This window comes from Ahaetulla prasina, chromosome 2, assembly GCF_028640845.1.
Source record: "Ahaetulla prasina isolate Xishuangbanna chromosome 2, ASM2864084v1, whole genome shotgun sequence".
NCBI classification, from domain to species: domain Eukaryota; kingdom Metazoa; phylum Chordata; class Lepidosauria; order Squamata; family Colubridae; genus Ahaetulla; species Ahaetulla prasina.
The window spans coordinates 247,050,635-247,064,869 of NC_080540.1; the positions used below are offsets into that span (position 1 = coordinate 247,050,635).

A 14,235-nucleotide genomic window follows, 5' to 3' on the forward strand; every position below is an offset into this window, starting at 1 on the left:
TGAAAAGAATGTCAGACTGATAAAGGAAAAGCAATGTTGTCTATATCAGCAGATAGAGAAGTAAAGAGTGCCCATGTTTTTACCTGTCAGGGTTCTGTGTACAAACATGCATTTGCAAGAGGATCCGCTGGGTGAAAGTCTTAAAGCATTGCCCACATTTCCAAAGATGCCAGTCACTAAACTCAGAATTTAATTGACTTGTTGATGTCGGACTTGCAAGGACTCGTTGGTTTTTTACATTGATCTGGTTAAATCCTGATTCGAGAGAACCCGATTTATCCAGAAGAGAGAAATTCCTGTTACACGGAGTCTGTGGAAAGACTATGGATCGCTGTGGAGGGGCAGAGGGCGGTTTGCTACTTTTGCTGAATGGCTGGAGAGTGTCTTGTCTTGACATGGCTTCCATAACAGTTGAAGGAACATTCACTGGGGGGAGGGGAAAACAGAAAATCCCTGTTATTATAACACAGCCTTCAGAAATATGAAAAAACCATTAGCGTAAATGCACACCATAATCTACTTATCTTTCATTGTATTTATAATAAAGCGCTGAATTCTAATAGTTGGAGATAAACAGATAAGCATTGCAATGAATTTTTTCCTGGTCTACATAAGCAGTCCTATATATGGTGGTCAGGAAGTGGTAAAAAAGAACTCCAAAGGCAAATTTGAGATTTCATTTCTGGGTGTTTCCTCATGCCACAAACATCGTGTTAAGTGGAAGAACAGCACTGCAAAAAAAAACTATTTTAGCCATTGCAATTGTTTTCTTTTGCAGAGGCATTAGAAAAGTGGGGAAATCTTATTTACAACCCATGATAACCAATTGTTTTCAGAATTTTATCACCATTTTCATAACAATGGCAACAAAGTTTAGTTTAATTCACTATAAGAATGTGAAATAGTCTCAGACACACCTATCTAACGTTTATACATGATTTTTTTTCATTAGTTCTCTTTTGCAAATTTTAAAACTCATTATGAAAAATTGCTATACAATTAGTATCAAACAAACAATTTACACAAACATACATGAAGAAAAACAATTTATTAGGCAGACAATTCAATGCAGATGAAGAGATGAATAAGTCTGGATGTTTTGTATATTTTCTCCAAGCAAGCACTTTTCAAAGCAGGTAGGATGGGTATAATCCACATTCCTTCTCTTAAATTATTCTTTGTTTTTAATTTTATTTTGATACTTTTTAATTGTATGCCATCCAGAATCATTGTTCGTGAGATGGAATTGATGTCTGAGTAGACAAGAATAAGAGCAATATACAAAATTGTACAGAGCGCGTAGTAAATGAAATTCAATTTTTCAAGTGTAACCGATATCTAAAATAATTACAGTTGTTTGCAATTATGACATGTGAGCATGTAATTGACATATTTCAGAAACCATAAAATTAATTATTTATCCAGCAAGCAATAATATCAAAGATTCCTCACACTTCATTTCATTCACTCCCTCATCTGGAACAGAGATGACAATCCATTCCATCCCCATTTAAATGCATTTGTGCTTTGCCATAATATCTATACCCCTCAGAAAATCAAAATTTGAAACTATCATTGTCTAACTATTACATTTTTTAAAATCATGGTTGTTTATTCATTTACAGAGTGTCATTGATACCTGTCATCCTTTCCAGAGAACAAGAGGATAAGTTTGCTGATTTTCTAAGGAATTTATCAGGTAAAATTTGACACATTGCAAACAGAGGAAGAGGAAGAAATGAATGCAAGATAAATAAAAACAATCAAAAACAATCAAAAACACAGGCTGTGTTCTGCCTTAAATGCTTAGGTTTCATGATAGGTTGAGTTACGTACAGAGCATGGCAGTGATGGGTTACTCCCAGTTTGTTCTGGTTCTGGAGAGCCGGTAGTAAAAATCTGCTGGCGTTTGGAAAACCGGTAGTAATGGCTGGCTGGCCACACCCCCGAACCGGCTCCCCGATAATCAGAGGTTTGGGGGTTTTTTTACTTTTAAAAGCAACTTTTCTTCAGCCAAAAAAAGGCTTTTAAAAGTTAAAAAAAAACCCTCTGATGATCACGCTGCTCAGCAGGGATCATCAGAACCCTTTAAAAGTTTTTTTTTAACAACCTCTTCAGCCAAGGTTGTTAAAAAATGGTTATAAAAGGCTCCTCTGGCGATCCCAGCTGAATTAAGAGGTTCTGGGCTGCTATTAGGCAACTTCAGCTGGGATCGTCAGAGGATTCTTTTAAAATCTTTTTTTCCTCTGGCCCACCCAATCCCCCCTCCCCACTTACATAATTACTGCATAATTACTGCTCCTTTCGAGCTCGCTTTTCTTCGGCTGCTGCAATCAATTGCATCAACTGTAACTAAATCTGCCTGCCTGCAATCCATGTCCTCAGTGACTTTGCTGGCTGAGGAACTCTGGAAGTTGAAGTCCACAAACCTTAAAGTTACTAAGGTTGGAGACCCCTGATCTAAAAAATATATATAAAAAAATAAAAATAAAATAATAAAATAGTTGTGCGGCTTTCTGAGATTTGGTGTGTTTCTGTAGTGTTTCACTCTAACTACACAAACACACAGAATCTCACAAAGCTGTATGGGGCATTTTGTGTATGTGTGTTGTGTGAGTGTAAAGTGTGAAAGTTTGTTTTTGAGCTTTTTGTGGCTGTGTGAGGTTCCTGCTTGTTGCAGGGGCCATTTTGGGTGAAGTGCAGCTGCTTTTACATTCTGTGTCAAGCTGTGCTGTGCTGTGCTGTGCTGTGTTGTGTTGTGTTGTGTTGTGTGGTGTGTGTGTGTCCCTTCGCAAGGACTTGGAGGCAGCTCCTCTGAGGAAAAGAGGAGGCTGGGAAGCTCTGGCTGTCCCCTGGGAAAAATTGCCCTGTGTCTGCAGCATTGGTCATGTGACTGAGTGGGCGTGGCCAACTTGATGTCATTCATAGCAAGGTGCCGCCCGACCTTGCCCTGAGTGATTTCAAGCTGGCCACGCCCACTCAGTCACATGACCACCAAGTCACACCCACCAAATAAGCCACGCCCACAGAACCAGTAGTAAAAGAAATTGGAACCCACCCCTGGAGTATGGGAACAAATAAATTATATTAAATGTTTCACTGAGAAGGTGGACATATTGTTGCATTAGTTTTTACTCTATCTTCCCATTTTATATCTGTGGTTGTTTGATCTAGCATCTAGACCAGGGGTAGTCAACCTTTTTATACCTACCGCCCACTTTTGTGTATCTGTTAGTACTAAAATTTTCTAACCGCCCACCAGTTCCACAGTAATGCGCTGTGTATCGTCATCTGTGCATGCCTCTCGCACATCATGGATTGGGTTGGGGGGGTACCAACAGCAGTTCTGCTTGTCTGTTGCAGCTGGGTGGTGTGGGGGGAGATTCACAAGCTATTCTGGAACGAGGGTCTTTTGTTTGCGGTCGCACTATAGCACCATTCAGTTTCACTTACAGAATGTGAACTAAACTTGTGCGTGGGCGATACAAATAGTATATTTTCAGAAATTTAAATTGTCACAGGGAAATTTTATGAAAACCTAATGAAAATGTTTTTAAATAATGCTTTTAAATTAAATAATTATTTAATTGTTTTAAATTAAATAACGTTTTTAAATAATTAAATGTAAAAAAAGGAAAGTGCTTCAGTATCGGACAAAACCCCTACCGCCCACTATGAAAGCTGGAACGCCCACGGTAGGGTGGTAGGGACCAGGTTGACTACCACTGATCTAGACAATGATGTAGTGGCTAAAACATGTTACAACTGATGCAGAAATATATTTGGACGAGGTTCCTCCCTTTTAAACGCAAACCACTCCCATTCAGATTAAACATAAGATGATATATCTCTTTATGGGCAAAAACTGGCACCAAGGTCAGTTTCTCCTTCACTTTATTTTTTACTTAAAAGGATACAGACTTGGTGTTTATCAAACGAAATATCTATGCACACAGTGGGCATGTAGCACCGTCCTCAAGACACACTAGTTTTTGTGTTGGACCAAGTGATAAATTTCACTGCTGGTCTCATAGTTCACAATATCTATAAGATTAATATTGCTCCATAATGCTCACTAAGTTGATGCGTTTTCCAGATCCTAACTAACATCTTAATGGAAAGAAAGGGTGTAGCCTGTCTATTCATAAAACTCTTTTTGGTAATCAGCTGCTTCTTGCTGATTAGTGTTACAGTACTTAAGTTAATAGTCTTGCAAACTCTTAAGTTAATAGTCTTCAAATACAACAAATATTTATTATAATGGTACGTAATAATACTATATCTTGTACTATCATACTACTGATTTCCATAGTTAGCACCTTCAAAACAGTTTTTCATATCTAAGGTGGAAAAATTAATGTTTGTTTGTTGACATGATTCAGTTCATAGGATAGGGATCTATTTTAGTCTAAATAGCAATAGCAATGCACTTAGACTTATATACCGCTTTACAGTGCTTTACAGCCTTCTCTAAGCAGTTTACAGAGTCAGCATACTGCCCCTAACAATCTGGGTCCTCATTTTATCCACCCTGGAAGGATGGAAGGCTGAGTCAACCTTGAGTCTGGTGAGATTTGAACTGCAACCTTCTAGGCAGATGGCAGTCAGCAAAAGTAGCCTGCAGTACTGCACTCTAACCATTGCTCCATCATGGCTCATACACAGTACAAATACAAAACATGTATACATATAAGATATTTTTTGATATTATATTTTTTGATAATGTGTCACTTACAATTCTCATCCTGTGCAATGCACTGCAAAGGGATTCCAAAGAAAGATGTGTAGCTGTCATTATACCACACCAACAACTCAGTGCCTCTGGGAATATCCATGCAAGCTCGGTAGAATATATTTGATCTGGTCATAGGACAAAAGAGAAAGAAAGAATGAAGGAGAACCCCAGGTTAGTTTTATTAAAGTGCATCCTCCTGATGACCTGATTGAAAACTTTGCCTATCAAAAGCTATGCATTCTGGCAATCCCACATATCACACATCTAGCTGACCTGGTTCCTCTTCACTGAAACAGCAATCTCAGGACATGACATTACTATGTTAAGATGAAGATAAATACAGAAATGATGGGGGAAAGCTAATAGATCAGGGGTCTCCAACCTTGGCAACTTCAAGACTTGTAGACTTCAACTCCCAGAATTCCTCAGTCAGGAACTCTGGGAGTTGAAGTCCACAAGTCTTAAAATTGCCAAGGTTGGAGACCCCTGTAATAGATGATGGGTGACAGCTAATAGACTGTAATAAAGCAGCTACCATAAAGGGCATTTTGAAGTTCAATACCACATGTAGGTCTTAACAAGTGGCTGCATGTTGCCAACCACTTGTTTGTAGAACAAGTTAGGTTCTGATTTGGCTAATATTAGAATGGAACACCACTAGGATATCAAAGTCTGTAGGCTTAACAGGGAAGCAAAATTCCAGAAGGCAGCAATGGCAAAACGGTTTTGATTTGGCTAACAAGGAAGCTGTAGGAATGTGTCCGTATAGTCACCAGAAATCAAACTCAAGAAACTTCATTGTTTCTACTCTGCAAAGTCAAAGCATGTTATGTATTTTTAAGAATTCATTGTTTCACTTTTTTTTCAATTTACAGAAGTTGAGTTATAAATAAAGAACTACATTCTAGCTAGTATCCCTCAAAAGCATAAAAACAAAGCAGAAAGTTATGTAAAATCTAAGATTATTTAAAGGTGCCTGATACTAAATAGTGGCCAACATCTTTTTAAGACGATTTTGAAAAATATTTTTAAAACCCATAGTTTTCAAATATTTTTCCAGCTTACAGCATTTTGCTTACGTATATACTTTAAATATGCCTAACTAGCATATTTGTACAGTTTTTGAATGTAATCCTCACCCCCTGAAAATGTCTAATGGAGCAAAATCCCATCATGGAAACTCCCAGCTTGCCTGCTGATAGCTTGGCAGATAAAGAGCTATCACCAGCTGGTAAGAGTTGATGTGACATTTCAAAATGAGATATTCTGGGCATAAAAAGGCACCTATTTTGTTTCTTAGCATTCAGTGGCTTAAAACAGATATATACCCTGTTTTCCCCAAAATAAGACATCCCCTGATAATAAGCCCAATCGGGCTTTTGAGTACATGGCAGTAAGGCCAAGCGCTTATTTCAGGGTTCAAAAAAATATAAGGACAGAGTCTCTTTTTCAGGGAAACAAGGTAGATAATAAATAAGTTATATGTCTTCTTTGACCGAAAATCCAGAATAATCTTGCAGGTTTTTAAAAGTCACTAATATAGTCAAAACTGAACAATAGATCTATAATTTCTCAGAGGCATTATTTGTCTGTCATGTCAGAATGTTCCAAGTGTATTTTCACGAAACTAACAAAATCAGTAACAATAATACACTGGGAAGCTGAATATTTTTGAACATTTTGAAAATACATTAGTTTTAATGTAATGTAATGTAATAAAAGCTTCAATAGAATTCCTTAACTCAACTTTTCTTTGTCTTCTTCGTAGCCTGAACAAAGTTGAATTGTTTTAAACAATAGCAAGGAGATGCTGCATGTATTATTGGTTGAAGTTATTTGGATTCATTTCAATTCTGCCTTGCTCTGTGTGTGTGCATACATACACACATACATACCTACGTAAAGGAAACCCATCTGCTTGCACCAAGGCATGCTACCACTTCATTGTGCTTATCATAGCCCGAGATCTGTACAAGTCAGTCAGAGGAACGGCCACTAAACTAGAGTTGTACAAAGCAGGCCTCTTGTGGTAATCCATTTCTTTATTCATTCATACTTCTCTTTATGTATCATTTTATAATGTAGTTACTATAATATTTTCTTAGAAGGAAGCATGCAGTCTGAAACAATAACAGGAGGGGCTACAAACAGTGGTAAAACTAACCTGAAAGTAGTCATTTAGGAGCCAAAAGAGAAATTATTATCTTGACACTGTAGTTTGTCACTTAAGCTAGTTACAGTAACATAAAACATCGTTATATGTGATAGATCACAATTCAATAAATACAAGATGAGCATTCCTTTCTACCTGGAATAGCACCCTGCAGAATGATATAGCCATAGAAGTAAGGAAAGGCCATTTATAACACCACCTCATGTGAAGCATAGATATAAATGGAGTTTTGAAAAAGTTGAATCTGAACTGGTTCCTGCAGTGAAGAATTGCTAAAAGCCTGAAGTCTGAGATAAAAGCTTGCAGGGATGGTAAGCCTTAAATTTAGTCCCTTTGTAAAAAATTGGCCAGAGTGGTGCAATTTGTTTCTTGTGTAACACTGCCGACATAAGGAGAATCTTTAACCACATTTTTCATGGCAGTGAGATATGCACTTGTCAACATATTTTGTCACCGCAAAGTGGCTCTTGGCAACAGGATCATAAAGATCAATAAAAAAGTGCAGATTCTCAATATTTTACGAGCAGCTGCAAAAATTTCATTTATCTTGTTATTTTCCTCGCTTACTGCCACCCTGTCTCAGGAGGGCACTGCTGGCTAAGCAGAATGCTTTTTCCCAACCTTCTATGAATATCTGACAAAAACTCAAGCTTTGCTGTCTCTCCTGCCCTCATGCTCTACCCCTCCCACTATTTTCACCCAAGCTGCACATTTTATTAATTCTTTCCACCATTACATAAAAATCAAATTGGGGCAGAGTTATAAATCACCCACATCTCCGGACTTAAAAAAAAAAATACAGTCTACTTTGTACTTCACCCTTGTAACTTTTCGTCTCTCTGTTTGGCTTCACCTAACATAAACACAGCAGCCCAGCAAATGAATGTGCTAAAACCCAATGACACACTTTGGTGCTGAAAGAACTGAACTGTTTTCGAGCAATGGGTGGTCTCTGAGGAGTAGGCCAAAAAAAGAGGGGAAAAAAGTGTAAGCATACACCATTCCTTACAAGCTCACAGAGCTTCCAAAACTTGCAGAAATCTCTGCATGTTGAAGTACATCAAAGGGATTTTTCCTCTTTCGGATAATATTTCCTTTGCTGACATGTATTTAGTATTGTGGTTGGATGACTCATAAAGATAGCTCCGTGGCGTCCCAACGCAGTTGAAGCAGAACACATGCCAACAAACATTATTGTCAGCTTCAAAATAAAAACAAAACGTTCAACTAAGGGTCAATCAATCAAGAGCTCTTTGAAGAAAATTCCATTTAGATATTACAAATCATAACAGAATGAATTTAAACCATCTGACTTTCAGTGAGGAGGACGTCCATGTACAATAAAAATTAGATGGATTTTCAGGGTCCAACGGGTGTTTGTTTTTTTTTATTTCTTTACACTTGGATGTAGTCCCTGGTGATAGATGCCAGGTTTTTGTTTTAACTGTTTTTTAAAAGCAATAGAAAACAGATCAAGAGAGAAAACTCTAAGCAACAATTACAGAATGAACAGGGAGTTATAAGATCTGTTTAATATTGACAGATGTTTAATGGTTTCCCATGGCTGGATTTTGATTGAGAATTTGTATCTTTGCTTGCAAATATGCTCAGTTTAAGCCAGTGAATTTTTGAGGAACAGTTTCCTATGTGATCAACTCTGTCTGCTGACTAGAAGGAGCCTTCTACACACTTCTTAGAAAGAGCAAGCAGAAGTATGACATCATTCATCTCTCTCTCTCTTTTTCTCTTTCCTCTAAGAGTATATCAGATGTGACACAGCACTCTGCATAAGGACAACATATGTTCACATCTGTCTTAGTTGATCAGAAAATACCTCGATTACAAGCACACCATCTACACTCTTGTTTAGGCAACTTGAGTGACAGACATGGAGGGACACACCAGCACCATACCTGATGTGGCACATGGTGCACTGTCATGTCCCACAATCTCCCCATTGTGCTTCAACAGTTGTAAATAGTACTCTTTATGACAACAATGTATTAATTTCCTTTTTAATTTTGCTATGGAAAAATGTATTAATTTTTTTATGAAAAATGTATTAATTTCCATTTTAGTATTGCTATTTCCATTTTAGTTTTGTAATCTATCAAAGCAGGGGTCTGAACACAGTGAACAAACGAAAAAGAACAAGCCACGTTAATTGAAGAGCTGACATTAAAACCTCAGAGAAACAGCCCTCAAGAACTAAAACAGGATAAAACTGTTCGACCTCACTTCCCTATGGAAGTAACTACTCACAGACAAGTCCATGTTTCTATCAACATGCAAGATGAACACTTCATGAAGGGACCCACAACCTACTTTTACTAATAATATTATACTGAATTTTTTCTTCTTACAGAAAATGTTTAGTGGCCCAAACTGGCGAGTTGTTTTCCTTTAATTTCCTATTATTTACTTTCATGTTTGAGCTGTAAAAAATAAAGGCACAATGACCATTCCATTCATGAAAGTTTTCTGGATTGTGAAGTTACTTTTATTCATCTTATTCTCTCATTCAACAGTAAAAATGATTTTTGTCAACTTAAAACTTAGACAATTTCCTGATCTTTAGGTGGACAATACAGCTAAATTCAGAGCTGCTGCTGAGGACAAAGAGTAGGTTATGGGGAATAAGTGCAACTGAAACTAATAGGGGTTACTGTCAATCAATATGCATACAGTATGCATATTATAAATAAACGAAGCTTCAGTCTAGTCTAAAATAGTTCATAGTCTGTTTTTAAGATTGGAGCCTTAAATCTGAACTCCTCTGCCAAAAGGAAAAGAGGACAGTTCAATTATTTGGACCAAATCATATTTTTGCACTGGCTTTGTTTTTTAAACAATGGCAAAAGAGCGATCAGGATTTTTTGCAGGACACAGCTTGATTGCAAGCATGGGTGCTACAACACTGTTTAACACTTTCTGAAGTTCCTGTGCTGGCTGATATTATGCACCCCAGTTCAGATAACTGATTATTTTTCTACTAACAAAAAATCATCACATAATTTTAATGCAATTTTTTGCTCACACACACTTAAGAAAAGCACTTACCTATAGATGCAACCTGGTAAGCACAGCTTCTCACCGTAAGAGAATTTATAAAGCCAATTATTATTATTATTATTATTATTTTGCTACAGTGAAATATGCTATTCACATGGCATTTGTTGTTGTTTTCTGATACACATTTGTTTGACAAAATACTATTGAAATAAATTGAAATGTTTGTCGGATAAACTGAGGTAGAACTTACCTGTATTGAACTACAGTTAAATTTTGTTCCCCACAGTGCCGTGCACATCGAATATATCTCATCCAACTTGACTTACTGGGTTCCCCACCATCAATAAAGTGCTGTAGTGTCCCATCTTGGTCATATATCTGTAAAGAGGTCAGAAGTCAAGTCATTAGAATGAATCATCCGCAGTCATATTTGCTGTTGCTATGTGCCACTCTGAGAAATTTATTGCAGTGTGATTTCACAGCTTATTAATGCTTTCAGAAATCAGAGGAAACAAATGACAAAATATTTTTCATGGTAGCAGTCTGTCGTGCTTTTCTTATCGGGTTAGTCTTTCCTATATTTAGCATGCTTTTCATGCATCAAAGATGCAACCATAGTTCCCAAAGAATATTTAACCTATTTTGACAGAGTAAACTTAAATAATGAACTGTCATATAAACACACACGCATACACATATGGAAACTGAATGGGAAAGGCTGAACAAGGGTCAGTGCTCGCTGAACGTTTTGTTGTTGCTGCTGCTTTACCAAAATCTTTCCCATATTTCCCAAAACAAGTTACAAAATGTTAAAGAATAAGGCGTAGAATGAGAAGAAGCCATCCTGGGAGAAATGTATGACACCATTCCTTCACACCATCCAATTGAAGAAATGATATCAATAACTGAAACACTGAGAATTCAAATTTAAACAGGACACTGGGGAAAAAACCTATAGCCTTACACTGAACGTTCATAATCATTAATTTCTGAAGATGAATTTAGCAAAAATATTTACAACTTCAGTGATAGAAAGGAGTCATTGAACAAATGGATGTAATCTGAGAATTACCTATATTGTTGCTAAATTTTAATTGTGTGACATACATACATGAAATACAATATAGGCAGGGATGGGTTTCAAAATCATTTACTACTGGTTCTGTGGGTGTGGGAGGGGTGGGTGGGCGTGGCAGGGGGAGGATACTGTAAAATCTTCATTCCCACCCCACTCCAGGGGAAGGTTACTGCAAAAATCCCCATTTCTTCCCAATCAGCTAGGACTCAGGAGGCAGAGAATAGATGGGGGCGGAGCCAGTCAGAATTTTTACTACCGGTTCTCCAAACTACTCAAAATTTCCACTACCGGTTCTCCAGAACTGGTCAGAACCTGCTGAAACCCACCTCTGAAAATAGGTATGCTTTTGTGGGCTTTTTTGTGGGTTTCCCTCTCTCTCTTTGTGTGTGTGTGTATGTGTGTGTGTGTATGTGAGAGAGATATATGAAAAGTTGACTGATGAAAATTCCTGTCTTATCTTACACAGATACACATATTGAATAATGAAGTTTACAGAAAATGTATAATTTTAAAGGAGAAATGTCATTTTATATGTTACAAATATCTTCAATATTACTTGAACTACGATAATTATATGAACTACATCAGAAGCAAGGCCAATTTTAGGCATCAGTTAAACAATAGAACAAAAGAAAGGGCAATCATTTAGTACCCATATGTTGAAGAACAATTTTTCTTGCTGAAGAATAACAGTATTACAAATATTCTTATATTTATCAATTTTAGCAGCTTAGAAATTCAGAAATTCAGTAGCAACTTTTCAAATGTTCAAATATATATCATAGTCTTGTTGGGGAAAAAACTGACTTCCATTTGTTTCAATTAATATATGTTGAATTTTCTTCCTGTATGTATTCTAGCTATATTAGATAAATGTATGGCTTTGGCTCCTGTCTTGCAGCATTTCTTTCCAGGTGGTATGCTTCATATTATTATTATTATTATTATTATTATTATTATTATTATTATTATTATTATTATTATTATTATTATTATTATTTATTAAATTTTTATACCGCCCTTCTCCCAAAGGACTCAGGGCGGTGTAAAGCCAGAATAAAAACAAAGATATATACAATTTAAAACAACATTTAAAAAGAGCAAATTTTAAAGGCTGATTATTAAAATTTAAGTTAAAAAGTTAAAAATATTAAGAAACCCAATTAAAATACATCACTGAAGATATGAAGATATTGCATGATTCTCAGTCTGATGAGAAATCCTTCCTTCTAACAATTTTAACTTATGTAGTTAAAACCTTCTATACTATACTTACACAGCAAATTCACACTGTAGCAATCAGAAAGTATAAGATAGGTACTCCACATTTATGACTGCAATTGGGATTGGCAAATCGGTCATTATGGTAAATAAAGTAATCACTAAGTGCAATGATTTTATGATCTTATTTCAACTTTTTTTTTGCTTTGAAGATCTGTGATGTCATGATATTTTTTCATTACCACCATAACTGCAAACATTCACACTTTTTTATGGGATTAGATTTTTCTCCTACTCAGTAGCTAATCTTCCTTGTGGTTCTTAGTAAAACTGAGTACTTAATAGGAAAAAAAATTGTTTAATGTATCTGTTCCTCATCCTTGTTGCCAAAAAATACTTATGGTTGCAGACAGTGGTGTGTAAGAACAGCTTTCCATCAATCACAGCTTTGGTGTGACTAATTTTTCCCCAAAGTAATACAAAAATGATGGACTAATTTGTCTTGACTGAGTGTATTTCATCTTCTCTCACTCACCCATCCCAACTTCTTATTTCATTTTGGAGACAAGGAACAGCTGAGAGGTTCAAGTCTGGAAAATGCCATTTTCATTCCCAGTTTCTCCAGACCAAGCAAAAGTGGACATGCTAAATGCATTACCAAACAAGAAGGTCAAGAACAATCTCAGAGCCTAATGAGCCAATTAGCTAATCAAAAGTCACCTGAAAAGAAGTTGAATCAATCCTCTGTCTAAGCTATTAACCAATCCTGAAGCCACAAACTATTTGCTCCTTCCATAACTATATAAAGAGAATTGAAATAATGGATATACCTCACTCCATAGTTTCAATGTGCACTAAAAACCTTTGTTTATGCACTTGTAGAAACAGAATAAAACAAATCCCCACCCCAAGCACTTATAATGGATGAACTTGCCAGGCTATTAAGCCATAATACCTTCTGTACTAAAAAAAAAATACTGTAACAAAGTCTGAAAGAGATGAAGGTGGTATGATATCATATCATCAGTTTTGCAACCAGACACTCTTCCTAAAACATCTAATCATGGTTAAAGACCATAGCAATATCTGACCTAGAAGAGTGGAGCAACAAGTTCTAAATAAAGTTCAATCATTTTAGGGAGAAAGGACTGGTACTTACTGCAAGACACCTACAGTCCATAACATTTTCACTCCATAGCGGTAAGTAATCCCTTTCCTGCTACCCACCCTTTACACAAAAGAGAGAAAAGTAAGCAAAAGCTCCAAGCTGTCCTGAAGAGAAAAGGAAAACAGACCCTCCTCTCCTTCTCCTTATCAATTTCATTCTTGCTAAGAATAAGCATCAGCCCTCCCCCCTCTCAAACCGCAAAGACTATTGGTAGCAGACAATGATGCTCAGGAACCGTTCCTCTTAAAGGACCCATTAGGATGGCTGAAACTCAGAAGCTGAGAGGTGGCAAGCAGTTCCTCCAATGAAATAGAATAGCTTTATCATTGCAAAATGAAATGCTGCTTTGCACAAATGGCATTCCAGGTTACCGATAAACTCTTCTCCCCTAGAAATTTCAATCAGTTGCTGAATTCAGCAAATGATCTCATATCAGCTAATTTGAAGCTAATTCTGAACTGGCACAGAGTCTTTGTTTAAGAACCCTCACTTAATCTTCCTAGCTAAATTGCCACAGTGGTGAAGTATCTTTGGCTCACATGAGGTATAAAATTTCACAAAATTTAGTGCACAATGAGAATTTTTCTAAATTGTCAAACACGGTATTAACGATCCACTTCCTAAATCAAAGCAGCAGCATTATCTCCATGGAATGGGGCGCCAACTAAGAAAACATAAAGCTGTGCCAGAGTTAGGGTTGGTGAACGGGTTTGGGTATCCCACTGGAATTCCTTGCTGAAAATTCACTAAAAATTGTAAAAAAATTGGAAATCCCTGCCAAAAGCTGCTTAAAAATTTCAACAGAGAATACTGTATCTCATGGATGTCAAACTTGCTGCGTCACATTG

General features: G+C 36.7%; 1 protein-coding gene across 1 annotated transcript in view; it reads right to left on the reverse strand.

The window, feature by feature from the left end:
• The window catches only part of PRDM6 (PR/SET domain 6), a 100,514-nt gene that overhangs the window by 22,182 nt on the left and 64,097 nt on the right, over window positions 1–14,235 (reverse strand). The window contains exons 4-6 of the mRNA XM_058173475.1: window positions 10,171–10,298; window positions 4,736–4,860; window positions 84–426 (exon numbers count right to left, since the gene is read on the reverse strand). Coding sequence (XP_058029458.1) covers window positions 84–426; window positions 4,736–4,860; window positions 10,171–10,298 — 596 coding nt within the window. The remainder of the gene's footprint in view (window positions 1–83; window positions 427–4,735; window positions 4,861–10,170; window positions 10,299–14,235) is intronic.